Source organism: Corvus kubaryi, unplaced genomic scaffold (assembly GCF_017639235.1).
Source record: "Corvus kubaryi isolate FWS band 111438036 unplaced genomic scaffold, C.kubaryi_AGA036_p1.0 37163, whole genome shotgun sequence".
Lineage (NCBI taxonomy): Eukaryota > Metazoa > Chordata > Aves > Passeriformes > Corvidae > Corvus > Corvus kubaryi.
Window position 1 is genome coordinate 1 of NW_024581044.1, and position 16,967 is coordinate 16,967.

Genomic DNA, 16,967 nt, shown 5'->3' on the forward strand with positions numbered 1-16,967 from the left:
CCCCCTCTCCCTGCGCCCCACACTCACTGTCGGAGGAGCCGGAGGGGCGGCGGGGCCGGGGACCGCGGCCGGGACCGGCGCCGGGCAGCCCCGCGGGGCGGGCGGTGGGCGAGGGCTCGCCCGGGGGCGGCGGCCGCCGCGTCTTCAGCCCCGCTGGGGAGTTCCGCGAGTTCTCCCGGCGGCAGCTCCGCGACATGGAACGGCTCTTCCGACAGTGAGTGTGGGGCGCAGGGAGAGGGGGGTCCCCGGGTGGCAGCGCCGGGGCGGACGGGGGACCCCGGGCATCCCGCACCCACGACATCCCGCTTCCTGCAGCCCCGGCATCCCGGCTTCTGGCAAGGCAGATGCCTCAGCGCCTGCCGCCCCGTGCCTGGGGGCGGGACCCCCCTATTCCTTGCGACAGGGACCCCCATGCACCCCAGCCTCTTGCAGGATGGATCCTCCGGCTCCTTGTCGGAGACTCCCCCGCCCCAGCTGAGTGCAGCAGGGATGTCAGGGCACCTCCAATTCCTTGCAGGAGGGATCCCCCTCCTACCCCTCTCAGGAGGGATGCCAGGGACACCCCTCTCCTCCCAAAACCCCTCACAAGATTGGTGCCGGGGACACCTTCCCCCAGCTCCTTGCAGGAGACGTTCCTGTGTGCCACTAAATTCTTGCAGAAAGAACCTCCTGTCCCCCATGAGAGGGTACCCTGGTGCTGAGGCCAGAGACAGGGGGCTGAAAGAGGGGACCGGGGACCCCCACATTCCCTCTGCCGCATCACCGAGGGATCCCACACCCCTGCAGCCCCCGGGGCCTTAGAGGCCAGGCTGGCGTGTCCTCAGCATCCCTGCCCTCGCTGCGTGCCACCACGCGTGGCGGAGCGTGACTCGGAGCACGAGCTCGGCCCCCGGCCCCTGGGAACGGGGGGAGCTGGCAGCGAGCCTCCAGCCCTGGAAATTTCCAGGGGGAGCCAGAAATCGGGGTGACTCCAAGCGTGGTCACGCTGGAATGCGCGGGAGTAGCCAGGGGCAAACGGGACAGCCCGGAGCATCCCCATGGATCCCGCGGCGCGCTGGCTGCTTTGTGCGGGAGGCGTGGAGACAGTGGGACTCCGGAAAGCGCGGAGATGTGGTACAGGCGAAAGAAGGCTTGGCTGCGACATGCCAGTGCCCCTCATCCCGTCTGGCACCGGGGGGCGGATCCGCGTCGGCGTCCTGGGTGGTCTCGCTCGGACACGAGCGGGGGGTGGAGGAAGCGAGGAGCTGGAGGCAGTGACCGCCAAACACGAGGCTGGGGGGCTGCGTAGGGTGCAGGCACACCCTGTCAGCAGCCCTGGCGGTGCATGGAGCCTCCCTGTTCCCCGTGCCTTGCTGTGGGGCTGTCACCCACCGCCAGCACATGGCAGAGAGCCAGGCGCGCAGGTTGCTGCGAGCCGGGCACTGCAGCAGAAGGGAGCCTGCGGCGGGGGCAGCGTGCTCGGGGTCCGCGGGGGGACAGTGGCAGGTCCCGGTGCCGGAGGCGATGGGTGGCCGTGCCGTGGGTGCTCCGGGCGCAGATGGCGGGGCGGGTGTCGGCGCCGCGCAGGCGAGGGAGCGGCGTGCGGAGCAGACGTGTTTGCCCTGACAGCTGCGGCGTCTCGCTGCAGCGAAAGGAGCAGCGCCGGGGCTGCGGGCCGCTGGGGAGGTTTGGGAGCCGGGGGGTCTCCCAAGGGAAGGATGCTCTGGAGCAGAGCCCTGCCACACTGTCCTCGGGATGTGACAATCCAGCGGTAGAGGATAAAGCGATGCGTGGAAGGGTTTTGGGTCTGCACAGAGGAGATGGTGCCCCTTGGGAGATGCAGGATGCTGGCATCCCAAAAAAACAGAAGAGAGAATTGAGAGCAAGGAAGTGCCCTGCATCTGGGGAGGTGGCTTGCATGGGATGAAGTGGGAAAGCCAGGCTGGGCAACTCACCCCTTGCAGGGAAGGTTTGTGTGATGCAGGATGGAGAAGGACTTTGGACAAGGGCATGGAGTGACAGGACAGGAGGGAAAGTCTTCAAAAGTGACAGAGGGCAGGGTTAGTTTGGAGACTGGGAGGAAGTTCATCCCTGTGAGAGTGGTAAGGCCCTGGCACAGGGTGCACAGAGAATCTGTGGCTGCCTCATCCCTGGAAGTGTTCCAGACCAGGTTGGACAGGGCTTGGAGTAACCTGGGATAGTGGAAGGTGTCTCTGCCGATGGCAGGAGGTGGAACAAGATGGTCTTTAAAGTCTCTTCTAACCCAAACCATTCCATGATTCTATGATCCTATGCTCCAAGAGGGGTATTGGAGGCAAAAATCATGTGTGGTCCGTGTCCACAGCCCCACTTTGAGGGTGATGGCAGCAGTAGGCAGGGGTGAGCAGGACCATTTTGGGGTCCCTGGCAGATCAGGAAGGTGCTGCTGGAGACACAGAGCAGAGAGCAGCACAGAAGGTACAGATGAGTCACAGACCTGCAGCATGGGGAGCCAGGGCTCTGCGTGGCTGCTGCAGTGACAAGATAGAAAAAAAAACCTCTGTCACAACGGGTGCAGCGTGTAGCTGCCCACCTACAACGTGTGGAGCCGTACAAAGCGTGGCTCCGTGCTGGCTCCCCATGGAGATCCTGCTGTGCCACGCCAGCGTACCGCCGGCACAGCCCACGGTGCGCTGGCAGTGGGCAGGGGAGCAGGCAGCGGAGTGGCTGCGGGGAAGCTGGAGGGGACTGTGGCACAGCCACAGGCAGGAGTCTGAGGAAGGGCATTCCTGAGAGGTCCGTAGGTAGCATCAGTGAGCAGAGCTGTGCCCAGAGCTCTCAGCCAAGCCCAGGCACCTGGCCAGGGGTGGAGCATGGATGGCACAGGCTCTGGGCAGTGAGGGTGGGTCACCTGGAGGTGTCATAGTGAGGAGGAGGTGGTGACATGGGGAGCAGTGCCTGGTGGGCTTAGCCCCATGGCCTGTTGTCCCGTGCCGCAGCCAAGGGGAGCGTGTGCTCAGGCTCCTGGCAGAGAGAGCTGGCAGCAGGCTTGGCAACATCCTGGCAGCTTCTCCTGCCAAGTGCCACACGGAAACGGGTATGACCCTGGAGAATGCTCCGGGGGGTTGTTAGTGGTTCAGCAGCAGCTTCCCTGTGGTCTGGAAAGCTGCCGGACACCATCAGTGCCCAAGGCCTTGCTGATCCCTCTGCTTCTCAGCCAGTGTGAGAGCACTCAGGGGTCTGCTGCTGGGGGTCAGTGTGGGGGCTGTGTGGGCTCTGCACCCCACGGTGATGTGTCAGGACCGTGCCTCCATCCTGCAGGTACGACGCAGGGAAAGATGGCTTCATTGACCTGATGGAGCTGAAGCTGATGATGGAGAAGCTGGGGGCTCCACAGACACACCTGGGACTGAAGAACATGATTAAGGAGGTGGATGAAGACCTGGACAGCAAGCTCAGCTTTCGAGAGGTGAGGGGTAAGGGGCTAGGAGGCTCCACGCTGGCAGGGAGATGTCCCCAGCCACTGTTGGTGCTGGTGAGAAGGTGGGCAGTGGCTGTGGTGGCTCTAGGGTCTTCAGGGAGCCAATGCAACCATCTCCCCCCGCAGTTCCTGCTGATTTTCCGGAAGGCAGCAGCGGGTGAGCTGCAGGAGGACAGTGGGCTGCATGCCCTGGCCCGGCTCTCCGAGATCGATGTCTCCACAGAGGGAGTGAAAGGTGCCAAGAACTTCTTTGAGGCCAAGGTGAGGCAGCGCTCAGGAGGTTCCACTGCAGGACGGCGATGCACGAGGGCAGTTTGGTGCTGGGTGGGCAGGAGGTGGAGATGTTGGGGTGGGCAGGAGAGCTTGGCAGAGGTCACAGCTGGATATTTCCATGCTCAGGCACAAGCCATCAACGAAGCCAGCAGGTTTGAGGAGGAGATCAAGGCAGAGCAGGAGGAGAAGAAGAAGCAGGCAGAGGAGCTGAAGCAGAGGAAGGCGGCCTTCAAGGAGCTGCAGTCCACCTTCACGCAGTGACGGGGCCAGGCAGGACTGGTCAGCGGTGCCCAGGCTGGCAGTGCTGCCTGTACCACGTGCCAGCCACGCTGGGAGCAATGCCCGAGCCATGTGCCACCTGGGCTGCCGGCAGGATCCCGGCGTGGGCTCGGCACAGCACCCACCTTGCTGGCACAGCCTGCTCAGCCCCAGCTCCCCCCTCCCCTCTTGCTGTGGTGTCTGTAGGTGTTGTTCATGCCCCCCACCTCCCCAGCGTGCCCCCCACCCTGTTCCCTGCCCGCAGCTGCACTGGGGGTGGCTGCTGCTGAGTCCCAGGGGAGCCATGTCCAGAATGCCTGTCCCTGGGACACCTGTGCCTGGTTTGTTGTGTGTTGTGAGTGCAGTGGGAGGTTTGCAGGGTGGGGGCTTGCCCAGGTGGCTGTGATGGGTGTCGTGGTGGCCATGCTGGCTCGGTGTCTGTTGGTATTGCTATGTGTGACACCAGTGATAAAAGCCATGGCAAGGACCAGGTGCTGGTAGAGGGGCTCTGTGTGTGAGTGTGTGTGTGTGGTGCTGGGGGGTGGGTGCCCACTCACCCACCCCGCTGGCATGGAGCCCCCCAGCAGCTGTGTCTCTCTTTATTTTAGTCAAAGACGTACAGAAAGGCAGCTGCTGGCTCATGGGGCTGTATTATGTTTCTTCATGTTGTGTTCAGCCTGGCAGGATGAGCATGGTGGCCACGAGTGGTTGCCGTTGGTCACTGAGGCTCTCGTGTTTGTGGGTGGCTGTAAAGACCCACATCTGTCCCACAGTGTCCCCCAAGTGGCGGTATAGGGGGTGTGTTATGTTTTTTTTAATTTAATCCCAAATAAATATTATATTTCTTAAGTGCTGGTTGCTGGGGTGCAGTTGTGGGATGGGCATGTCTGTGGCGGGGGCTTGGGTGGGGGGAAGGAATCTGGGGAGTGGGGTGTGACCGTGGGCACCCGGTTGCCACCGCAGATGGTGGCACTGAACAGGGATGAGCCGTGGCTCATTGGCGTGGGAAGCAGCAGAGACCTGATCGGAGTGTGGGGGCTCTCCAAAGCCATCGGCAGTGCTGCTGACACCTGCGCCTGTCCCACCCTGTGGCACCCGTGGGGTTTTGGCTGGTCTTGGCCACGTCAAGAGTGAGATAAGGGGACCTTGTGCCTGGGAGTGTGGTGGTGTGAGGGGGGCAGTGTCCTGGGGCAGTTGGTGCTCAGGGTTGGGGGCAGCAGAGCTGCCCAGCACCTCACTGATGGCATCGTGGGTGGGGGGCTGCCCACCAGCTCTGCGCCAGGAGGGACCTTGCCCATTTCCAGAGCAGGGCCAGGTGTCCCCGCCGTGTCCCAGCATAGTGCCAGCACACAACGGGCAGATGTGGCCGTTCCCAGGTGGGACGCTGAGTGCGATAAGATGGGGCAATGAGGAGCTGAGGAGCCCCTGTGCCCGCAGCGTGGGACAGTCCCCACATGTCAGTGGCAGGCGGGGCCACTCCAAGGTCCCTGGCAGTCCGGACACCATAAGAGGGGTGAGCAGCCCCACCGCAGCACCTTTGGTCAGCACAACCATGCTGGGAGCCGTCTGTCTCGTCGTGCTGCTGGGCTACGGTGGGTGCAGGGGATGGGGAGGGCTCGGGGCAGCGGGGACAGGACCGTGGGGCCTGCCGTGGCCCTGGGCACGGGCACAGGCAGCCTCTGATGTCCCTTTGCCGGGTGCCACACAGCCTACGGATGCGGCCAGCCGGCCGTGCCGCCACAGCTGCGCTCCCGCGTGGTGGGCGGTGAAGACGCCGTAGCCCACAGCTGGCCATGGCAGGTAAGGGGGCACAGGGACGGGCATGGGGACAGGGAGGGGGACATTCCTGCTCTGACCCTGTGCCTCTGCCCTCGCAGATCTCGCTGCAGCGCAGCGACTCTGGGTCTTGGTACCACATTTGTGGCGGGACCCTGATTGCCCCTCAGTGGGTGCTGACGGCTGCCCACTGCATCAGGTGGGTGTTGGGGTGCTGGGGGGGATCTGTGCCATGGAGGTAAGATATCTGTGGGGTCTCTCATGCCCTCTCTCTCCCTGGCAGCTCTTCCATGACCTACCGTGTGGTGCTGGGCAAGCAGGACCTGAGTGAGGATGACGAGCCCGGTTCTGTGGCCGTGGGTGTGGAGAAGATGATCATCCATGAGAAATGGAACTCCTTCCTCATCATGTACGGGACGGGATGCACCAGGGATGGGTCGTGGGTGGCATGGCCACAAACCCCTGTCCCCATGGCCAGGGACCCTGTTCTCATGGCCAGGGACCACATCCTCATGGTCTGTGTCCCCCTGTAGCAACGACATTGCCCTGATCAAGCTGGCAGAGGAGGTGCAGGAGAGTGACACCATCCGTGCCGCCTGCCTGCCGGACGCTGGCAAGATCCTGCCCAACAACTACCCCTGCTACGTCACCGGCTGGGGAAGCATCAGGAGTAAGCAGAGGGTCCCCAGGAGGGTGCCCAGGGGGTCCCCAGGAAGGGGGTGTGTGTGCAGGGTGTGAGGTGTGACTGTCCTTGCAGCCAACGGGCCCCTGGCTGACGTCCTGCAGCAGGCTCTGCTGCCCGTGGTGGACTACGAGACCTGCTCCCAGAGGGACTGGTGGGGCAGCAACGTGCGCACCACCATGGTGTGCGCCGGCGGTGACGGCGTCGTCTCTGGATGCAACGTGAGTGTCACCACTGCGGCGTGGTGGGTGTATAAGTGGTGCGGAACCGTGGGCCCTCGGAGGAGAGGGATGGAGCCGTGGTGGTGGAGGCCCAGGAGGGATGAGGGGTGTGCTGGCCCAGGAGCAGTGGTACAGAGCATCTCTCCACGCAGAGCGATTCCGGCGGCCCCCTGAACTGCCCGCGCGACGATGGCATCTGGGAGGTGGAGGGCATCGTCAGCTTCGGCTCCGGCCTGAGCTGCAACATGATCAGGAAGCCGACGGTCTTCACCCGGGTGTCCGCCTACATCGACTGGATCAACGAGGTGGGTGCCCCTTCCTCTGCCCCCACACAGGGGCTGTTCTCGCCCCACTGAGGGCCTTATCATGACCCGCCCCGTGTCTCGTTGGCAGAAAATGAGCGCGAACTGAGGATGCAGCACGTGGAGATACAATTGTTGAGCAAGATAAAAGCGGAAGTGCTGAGCTGGCCTCACTGGTTCTTTTTGGGGGGGATGTGGTGGGGCTGGGGATGCACATGCAGGGCTGGGTCTGGTGATGCCAACGTTCTGCTTGTGTGCTGGGGAAGGTTTCCCTGTTGTGCAGTGGGGTTGGGCAGGGCTCTGGGGAGGTACATCCTGCAAGATGCTTCTGGTCCTCATGCCGTGGCTGAGCCAAGGGGCTCGAGGTTTGATGGGAGAGGGGCTGGGGTCTATCCAGGTTGTTCAGGGGAGCTCCAGGGAACCCAGCTGGCCCTTGGGGACAATCTAGAATACTTGATAGCTCCCAGGGTGCTTTAGGGAACCTCACTGGCACTGCCTAGATGAGGGCAGCTGACTTTCAGTGGGGGTCTTGAGGGAACCAGGTTGGATTTGGAGGACTTGAAACTCGAGTCTGACTGGTTTGGGAGAGGTCGGGGTGCCTGCAGGAACTCCGTTGGAGACTGAGCCCTTGCGATCTGTATGGCACTGCCAGCTCCATCTCCAGGACCTGTGAAGTGGCCCAGGAGTGGAGCATCATGCCACGGATCTCCTTCTGTGGTGGCTGGAGGAACAAGGTGGGCGGTGGGCAGCTGACAGGACCCCCAGCTGTGGGGGTCCCAGGAGGAGCCAGGGCTGCCCTGGGGGAGACAGGGAAGCTTTTCAGGAAGAAGGCAGCGTGTGGGTGGGAGCAGGTGTGAAGGGGCTGGCCAGGAGGTGGGGGTGGGTGCTGCACCGTGAACCCCCGAGCAGAACCATCCACCACACCATCATCCCAGCCGGGATCCTCACGGAGTGAGGAGGAGGAGAAGGAGCAGGAACGGACGGCAGCACCTCAAGCTCGGTGGGGGACGTGATGGACGGTGCCTGGTTTAGGAGCTGTGGTGCCACTGGAGTGCTGAGCAGCACCGTCACCAGCCCAGAGAGCAACACTGGCACCTGCACCGGGCCTGGGAGTGCCAGCACGAGCCCTGGCACTGTGTGAGCCACATGGGGACTCTCCAGGGACCCTCTGGCACTCATCAGCCTGACCAAAGGTTTAGCAGGTGAAGAGGGGTGCGGGGAGGGAAATGGTTTGGATGGACAGGAAATGTGCTATGGCAAAGGAACTGTAGGGATCACCCCAAAGGCTATTAAAGGCCTGCCAGTCAGATGATGTGTGGAGCTGGCTGCTCTGCACAGCAGGATGGGGCCAGGTGCTCGGGACATTGGCATAGGATTGGCAGCAGGATCTGCTCTCTTGGATGGAGAGTTCCAGGCTGTCCATGGGAAGCTGGGCAATGTGGGGTGCCCCTGTCCCCTCTTGCATGTACACACATGTCCCATGGGGAGGGTTGTTGGGGCTGGGAGTGCAGAACCCTGGTGTCACAGCCTGTTGTATGTGTGCCTGTGCATTGTGTCCCATCCTCAGAGGGGGTTTGGTGGACACAAGAGCCCTGGGCAAGGCCCCAGAGTGCCACAAGCCCCTGTGCTGGGGCATCAGCCCTGCCCCACCCAGCCAGCCATGGGCACTCCCCTGCAGTGGGTGTCACCCCAACAACCAGTGTCCCCTTGCCCAGGAGGAGGTGGAGAGTTGTGGTCCCTCTGGGTGAAGAACCTTCTTCTAACATCCAGTCTTTCCTTGGACACAGCTCCAGCCGCTCCCCCGGGTGCTGTCCCTGTCACAGAGAGCAGAGATCGGAGCTGCCCCTCGAGAGGAGCTGCAGCCTCCAGTGAGGTCTGATCACAGCCTCCTCCATCTGAACAAACCAAGTGACTTCAGCCTCGACTTTTAATCTCTAAGGCTGCATAGAGCTAAATGCGTATTTGTTACACTTACATGTTAATTGTCAATTATTGTTATATTCTGTTCATACGCTTTATAACTGACACATTAAATCTACAAGTTAACCTAGGGAAGTGTAAGCTTTATTTTTGGTAAATGTGTAACACCTTATATACACTTTATAGGATGTGTCCATTATTAAGTATTTAACAATACGGGAGAATAAGGGGAAGTTTAAAAGAATACAGCAAAACTTTGTGAAGTTCATCACTTTTACTTCCCTGTTGAAATATCAGTACTCATACAATCACTTACATAAAAATTACATCTTAAAAGTGGTCTTTACCCACTCCTGGAAATGAGAGCTCGGGGCACCTGCGAGACATGAACAAACTCCCCTGACACTGAGCAGCATCCTGATGCTGATGGCACAGAGCCATAGGGAAGCACGGCCCTGGCACACGGTGCCAGTCTATTACCGCAGGCCTGGTTCCTACGGTATATCACCGTGTCCCGTAGCTATAGGGAGGAGGAGGAGGAGGAGAAGATCCAGCAGGCAGGAATTGTGCAGCAAGATTGATTTATTTAATTATTTTACAAACTCTTTTATAGACTTTTTTCTTCATAGTCTAATTGGACAAAGGACCAGCCACCCCTTGGGGGTGATTGGCCAAAATCCTAAAACATCCATTATCAAAATATTTTCTACTATACCATAAACAAGACTTTCCAAGGTTGCAGGTGGCTTGGTTGTTTACATTCCCTGCTACCTCTTCTGTGAGAGAGAAAAGTCTCTCACGGACTTAGAAAAATAACAAGAAGATCCTCACCAACAGCATTTTTGTACCTACAATTCCCCCTTTTTGTTTTATAAGATAACAACCCTACTATTAATCCTAAATAGAAATCTACATCAGTTATTAATTCTAAATATGTCCTTAAGGCTTTAACTATCTGACTCCATAACAAGAAATTCAAAATTCAGTCTCTGCTTGTGGAAGGGCCATCCCAGTCTCTGCTTGTAGAAGGACCATCTGCCTGATGGTTGACATCCTGGTCATCATCAGAAGAGTCATTAGGCTGATGATCTACATTCTGGTCGTCATTTGGATGGTTGGCGTTCTGGTCATCATTTGGAGGTTGCCTGTTCTGCCTCTGGTGCCGTAGGGCAGGGCGAACGCATTTTGAAGGTAGCCACCATACTCCAGTATCTGTGGAAACGCAAGCATACCCACGATCCCAAACGATAAGCTCATGAGGGCCTTCCCATTGGTTAGTGAGTAAATTCCGTACCCAGACTTTTGCCCAGGGCAGCTGTCTGTCGCCTGCAGACTGCAATGAGAGAAAATGATTCAGAATAACAGGATTATTTGAAGTTTGTGGTACTGTAAGGTGATTAATTGTATACAAAGCTTTTGCTAGTCGGCTCTGTGGGGTTTCTCCATGCATTCCCCTTTTCTGTTTGTCCAAAACACGCTTCAAGGTACCATGAGCGCATTCGACAATGGCTTGGCCAGTAGGAGAATGTGGGATACCAAAGGTATGGTCTACACCCCATAGGTGTAAGAACTGCCGCGTCTTCTCCGAGGCGTAGGCAGGACCATTATCGGTTTTCACAGAAGCTGGCACGCCCAGGACTGAGAAAGCCAATTTCCAATGGGCAATGACATCACGGCCCTTCTCTCCAGTGTGAGCAGTAGCCCACACAGCCAAGGAGAAAGTGTCAATAGACACGTGCACATATTTCAGCCAACCAAATTCTGGGATGTGAGTTACATCCGTTTGCCAAATCTGCAAGGCTTTTAGCCCTCTGGGGTTTACCCCCGCTGGCAAAGGCGCAGCGAGTCCATGACAGCACAAGCGCTGACAATGTCGCGCGCCTCGGTTGGCGTTAAATGGAACTGCTTCTGCAGGGTATGTGCACTTTGATGGAAGAAACCGTGCGATGCCTTGGCTTGTGCAATTTTGTCAGGCTGAGGCCCTACCCACGCAGGGTTGGCCAGCATGTCAGCCCTGGCATTGCCTTCTGTTAGAAACCCTGGTAAATTGGTGTGGCTTCAAATGTGCAGAATGTAATACGGATGCACTCGAGCCTGAATTGCAGACCACAAGGTTTGCAACAGCGAAAACAGAGCCGCATTGTTCACCTCCTTCAGAAGTGAACAATCTAAGCGTTGGGTGATATCTGCTACATAAGCAGAGTCAGTAACCAAATTCAAAGGTTCCTGTGAGAATCGCTGAAAAGCCATGGTAACAGCCCTTAATTCAACTAACTGAGCAGAGCCTGACTCGTATTCCTTCAGCACCTGCCATTCCGATCCCTCCTTCCAGGTAACAATGGCTTTCCCAGTTTTCCCTGAACCATCCGTAAAGACGGTGGGTCCTTGCACCGGCACTCGGCTATTTCTCAGCCACAAGGAAATTACGGTCGATTTTGCCAGGTGCAGTAATTTATGGCTGGGCAGATGGTAAGTGATCTGCCCTGAAAAGTTTTGCAGCGCGCTTTGCAAAGGAGCACTATGGATGAGGCTCCACTCAAAGTATTCCTTTGAGATTGGAATGACAATTACTGCAGGATCCGCAGCCATCAGTTGCAAACTCCGTTGACGGCATTTGATTATCAGAGAAGCGACCAATTCAAACACTGTGGTCACCGTCCTTTTTGGCTGGTGAGGCAAAAAGACCCATACTAGGATATGCAAAGGATCAGGCCATTGTGCATTCCACTGGCCAATGATACCTGTAGGATGGAGGTCTGGAATAGTAATGAAAACAGTGATAGCAATGGAGGGATCCACTCGATAAACCTGACGAGCAGAAACAGCCCGTTGGACCTCCTGCAGCGCTTGCCGCGCTTCCGGAGTCAACTCCCGAGGTGAATTCAGACCAGGGTCCCCTTTTAATATATTAAAAAGAGGGGAAAGCTGCTCTGCAGTTAGACCTAAATAAGGTCATAACCAATTGATGACACCCAACAGCTTTTGAGCATCATTCAAGGTTTTAATCGAATCCGGGAATTGCACCTCTTGGCGTTGGATAATTTGGTACAAAATTTTCACTCCGAAATATTTCCAAGGAGGATGCTGTTGAACTTTCTCCGGAGCTACCTCTAATCCATAGGCATGCAGAGCAGCGAGCAGCTGAGGCTGTATTCTCAGCAGCTCGTCCCGAGTGGACGCTGCCACCAGGATATCATCCACGTAGTGGTAGCAGCGTGCATCAGGAAACTGCTTGCGAACTCCGGCTAAAGCTTGGGCGACATACCGCTGACAGATAATTGGGCTGTTCCTCATCCCTTGAGGGAGGACCTTCCATTGGTATCCCTTAGCAGGTTCAGCATTGTTAATGGCAGGCACAGTAAAGGCAAATTTTGGTTTGTCATCAGGATGCAAAGGAATTGTGAAAAAACAATCCTTTAAATCAATGATCAGGATGTCCCACCCCGTAGGAATCATGGTGGGAGAGGGCATGCCAGGTTGCAATGCCCCCATACCTTCCATTACTGCATTAACTTTCCAGAGGTCCTGCAATAACCTCCATTTCCCTGATTTCTTCTTAATTACGAAAACAGGAGTGTTCCAGGGGCTAGTAGAAGGTTCAAGGTGCCCCTGTTGTAACTCTTCCTGAACCAGCTGATGAAGGGCGTCTCTTTTGGTAGGGGCCACTGCGGCTCAAAGACTGGTGTGTTAGTCAACCACCACAAAGGCAGTGTAGGATGCTGTGCGCCCTTACACACAGTGACCCCTGCTAAAAATTTGTCCCAATCTGTACACCCCAAGCTGCCAACACATCCCGTCCCCAAAGGTTAAGGGAAGTGGTAGCAACATAAGGCCTGATTGTAGCTGTGTGCCCCTCTGAGTCCTTCACCACCACAGGCCGTTCGCTTCAATAGCTCTGTGTGGATCCTCCTAATCCTGCGATGGCCGATCCCACCGGGGCTAAAGGCCATGAGGGAGGCCACGCAGAGAAGGAGATGATCGTTACATCAGCACCCGTATCAATCAAACCTCGAAGCTGAGTCCGGGGTGGACGGGCGTTCGGCAGGATCAGGGTACACGTCATCTGTGGCCTTTGGTCAGAGATGTCTGCAGTCCAGAAGGCCTGCGGAAGTCCCATAGATCCACTGCCGTTATCTTCGTGAGTTTGTTGCTCTATCCTGAGGACACAAGACTTAAAAGGCACCAATTTAGCAAGGCAGGTCTTTTCAGGAATAGTTACAGGGGGCTTTTGCGTGGAGACCATAGCGCAAATCTGACCTTTAAAGTCAGCATCAATAACTCCTGAGTGCACTAAGATTCCTTGATGGGCAACATCAGGTTTTCCCACCAGCATCGCACTGGATCCCTGGGCTAAGGGTCCATATGCGTCCAAGGGAACCTTATAAATACCACTAGAGTCTAAGACGACTGCGGCTGCGGTGTGGACGTCAAAACCGTCTGATCTGTGGGTGCCATCTGATCCCTGGGTGCCGTCTCTAGGGTGGCTGGGTAGGCCTGTGCCTGTACCTGTGCCACCCTCTGGGGGAGCGACTGCATCGGAGAGCAATTCCCCCTCCTTGCACCCCGGCGGAAGTTTCCCGACAAAGGCTGACCATTGGCATGAGTCCAGGATCTACAGTAGCCCGTGCAATGCCCTGGCCCGCCACACCTCTTGCACTGGGGGATCGGTGTGTTCTCTTTTTGACTCGGCTTAGGCCGCTTCCGTTTCTTCACCTGTTTTGGTTGCTTTGGTTCACGACTAGAAGATGCGTGAACAGGCTGCAGGAACGCAGCCAAAGCAGACCTTCTCTGGTTCCCAGATCCCACCTTAGCGCAGGCTTCGACCATGTCTGTTACCTCAGGATCCCCTGGTAAGGCATCTATGATTTTTCTGCACTCCTCGTTTGCGTTATCTCTCACTAACTGCCTTAACAACAACTGTCTTAGCCCGTCATCCTCAACCTGCTTCTCGAGAGAAGCAGCGACTTTCTCTACAAAAGAAAGGAATGACTCTGATTTCCCTTGAACTATTTCAGTATATCGCTTTCTGGGTGCTGACAACTCTATGGTTTTCAACAGGGCAGCCATGCCGACCTGTTGTGCTTGCTGCAGGATGCTAGAGGGCAAGTTACCCTGTAGGCTGGGATCAGAGAAGGGACCAGTCCCCATCAAAGCATCCACTCCTGCTGTCTGCCTAGGATCAGCAGCAGGGAGCTGCAAATTTGCTAATGCAGTCTTGTCGGCCAGCTTTCTCCAGGTTGTTTCAAAAACTGTAAATTGTACAGGTTGAAATAGAATTTGACCTAAGTGTCTGATATCAAATGGAGAAAGCAAATCTGTATTTATCACCCTTATTATTTGCATAACCTCAGCAGAACCTAGCCCATATTGTGCCACCTTGGATTGGAGGTCCTGGGCAACTTTCCAAGCAATTACCTCATGCTTGTCATGCTCTCCTGAATCTGGGAGAGCCTTATACACTGGGAAAGCATGGATCTCTTTTGGGGAACCAGTACCATCCTGAACTTCGGGCACAGCCTGCGGATGGAGTGTAAAAGCTCCCCGGTTACCCCCTGAATCCTCAGATCTATTTGGCATTCCAAGGATTTCTAATAACCTCCAGTCACCCTCCCCCAATGCTTGCACCTTAAGAGACTCTAGGAAGCGATTATGATGCGTCGGACGCACTGTTACCGTGCAGTCCGGAAAGGTCCAGGGGCGAGACCAGCGCAGCCTTTTTCTTCGCTGCGCGGCTACAGCCGCCTGACGACCCGGGGCCAGAACCTCATCTGCCTCACTGCCTGACGAGGAATCATCAGGCAAAGGCAACTTTGGGGTGCTGGGAGGGAACAGAAATGTACGGGGCGGTGAGGCACTTTGGCTAAGTTCGCCAGAGCCAGAACAGACAGGACAGACTGCAGCTGGCTGCGCGGCAGTTTTTACAGCAGTCTCTTTACGGGAGGCCGTCTCGGCCAGATCCGACCGAGCCGCTACTGAAGCTGCAGCTGACTCTGGGGCTACGGCTGCGCCCGGCGCCGCGCTCGTCTCCCGCACAGCAGCCACGTTCGGCGCGGTTGCCGCTTCCGCTGCTGTTTCGCGCTCCCCGGGCGCGCTTGGCGCCGCCGCTTCTGCCTGCCGCTCAGCAGCCGCCGCCGCTTCCGCGTTTTCCCGCGGCAGCGCTGTTCCCGGTTTCGCCGCCGGCCGCGCCGTTTCTCAGCTCGGAGCTGCGTCTCCCGCTTCTGGCGGGGGGGGCGCGGGCCGCACGGCCGGCGCTGGCGCCGCTTGTGGCGCGGGCTCAGGCATTCGCCGCTCTAACAGGCTGAGCAAGTCCTCCATCCTTCGGGATAGGTTTCGCAGCTCTGCCAGAAAGGGCAAATGCTGCATAAAAGGGTCCATGGTTCGGTTCTGCGACTGCGCAGAACAGTCCAGCGCCAGGGAGGGCAGCGGAGCACAGCCAGGCAGTCCCGGGGCGGGCACGCCCGGCGCTACGCCCGCTAAGTTAGATCCAGGTGCATATGGAACCGAACTAGGACGCTCTCTGGGCGTCCAGTTGGCTAAGCCGCTGATCTGCGGCCCTGGATAAGCCGTGGCTGCCGTCCAGCCGAACGGCAAGGCAGGCTGTGCGCCCTGCCTCTGCCCTGACTCCCCCGCCTCTGGCGGCGCGGGGTTCCTGGGGGCTGCGGAGTCCTGAGACTGTGCAGGGTGAGCCGGCGCAGGCTCTGCCTGTGGAGCCGGGGGGGTTATTCCGAATCCACCATCACTTGCCCCAGAAGCCCAGTCAGCGGGGCCCCCCTCGGACATTCCTCCGCCACTCATCACCGAGATAGGCGAGCCAGCTCTGCTATCACAGTCAAGGGCTGTCAGCAGGATAAATAACGAACGCCAGGTTTTGTATAATTCTAACGCTGCCAGCTCCCCAGTCGGGAGCTCGTGTCGGACAGTGCATCCGAGTTCTTGCCATAAGGAAAAGTCCAAGGCACTATCTCTGTCCATGGAAATCCCTTTTAAAGTAGCCCAGTCTAATAATTACCGAACTGAGTTTTCAGGAATGGAGGTTTGCAATATGCTAAACACACCTTTCCAGACCAGTACGACAGCGTCATTCTGTGAGCCGCTGTTCGCCATTTCTCAGTTCTGTCGGACCTCCCGGTCCCGGGGGGGGTAAAAGGAACAGCGTACCTCTACAGGAATTCGGCTTGGCTCGCAGCATGCAGGACACATCAGAGAGCGCAAATCACGTCGGGCAGCACCAAATATTACCGCAGGCCTGGTTCCTACGGTATATCACCGTGTCCCACAGCTATAGGGAGGAGGAGGAGGAGAAGATCCAGCAGGCAGGAATTGTGCAGCAAGATTGATTTATTTAATTATTTTACAAACTCTTTTATAGACTTTTTTCTTCATAGTCTAATTGGACAAAGGACCAGCCACCCCTTGGGAGTGATTGGCCAAAATCCTAAAACATCCATTATCAAAATATTTTCTACTATACCATAAATAAGACTTTCCAAGGTTGCAGGTGGCTTGGTTGTTTACATTCCCTGCTACCTCTTCTGTGAGAGAGAAAAGTCTCTCACGGACTTAGAAAAATAACAAGAAGATCCTCACTAACAGCATTTTTGTACCTACACCAGTCCACATCCCGGGCTCTCCTCAGGGACATCCAGCACTGAAACACAAGGAGGAGGGAGATGAGCAGTGGGGCCCACGGAGTAACCCCAAAAGAGCATTCCCCCATCTCTCCCTGAGCCCCCACTATCTTCCAGCTCCGCCACACGCCCCAACACCACACCCGTGCCACTGCAGTGCTCCTGCTCTGCTCTGGCCTCCACCAGGGATGTCCCAGGAAGGGACAAGCCAACTGCAGTCCATGTCATGGAAGAAGGAAAAGGACAAGACTGAGCCATCTCTGCACAAAGCCAAGCACCAGCTCCCTGCACCCCCATCCCAGCCAGGGTGCCCACGAGACACCTCAGTCCCAATGCTCCCTTAGTGAGACAACTGGGGAAATAAACAAGGGGAAGAGTGCAAGGTCACTATTCCTAAAGAAGAATAGGTCAAGGAGAGACGGGATCAGCCTCAGGATCACCCATACACCCAGGTACTCTGTGCAAAAG

At 57.3% G+C, this 16,967-nt stretch overlaps 2 protein-coding genes across 4 annotated transcripts; both read left to right on the plus strand.

The window, feature by feature from the left end:
- Positions 1 to 36: 36 nt before the first annotated feature.
- LOC121661485 (EF-hand domain-containing protein D2) lies at positions 37 to 4,819 on the plus strand. Of its 2 annotated transcripts, none has more exons than XM_042021735.1 (4): positions 37 to 214; positions 3,280 to 3,427; positions 3,566 to 3,700; positions 3,839 to 4,819. In XM_042021735.1, the coding sequence occupies exons 1-4, from the start codon at positions 195 to 197 to the stop codon at positions 3,971 to 3,973; spliced, it is 438 nt and encodes a 145-aa protein (XP_041877669.1). In that variant the 5' UTR covers positions 37 to 194; the 3' UTR covers positions 3,974 to 4,819. The 2 variants fall into 2 exon arrangements, with proteins under 2 accessions (XP_041877669.1, XP_041877670.1); XM_042021736.1 differs by lacking the exon at positions 37 to 214 and adding an exon at positions 1,094 to 1,113.
- An 89-nt stretch (positions 4,820 to 4,908) lies between these two features.
- LOC121661486 (chymotrypsin-C-like) lies at positions 4,909 to 7,114 on the plus strand. Of its 2 annotated transcripts, XM_042021739.1 has the most exons (8): positions 4,909 to 5,562; positions 5,679 to 5,770; positions 5,848 to 5,945; positions 6,030 to 6,155; positions 6,280 to 6,416; positions 6,504 to 6,649; positions 6,802 to 6,954; positions 7,043 to 7,114. In XM_042021739.1, the coding sequence occupies exons 1-8, from the start codon at positions 5,211 to 5,213 to the stop codon at positions 7,058 to 7,060; spliced, it is 1,122 nt and encodes a 373-aa protein (XP_041877673.1). In that variant the 5' UTR covers positions 4,909 to 5,210; the 3' UTR covers positions 7,061 to 7,114. The 2 variants fall into 2 exon arrangements, with proteins under 2 accessions (XP_041877673.1, XP_041877672.1); XM_042021738.1 differs by having other exon boundaries at positions 6,802 to 7,114.
- The last annotated feature ends 9,853 nt before the right edge of the window (positions 7,115 to 16,967 follow it).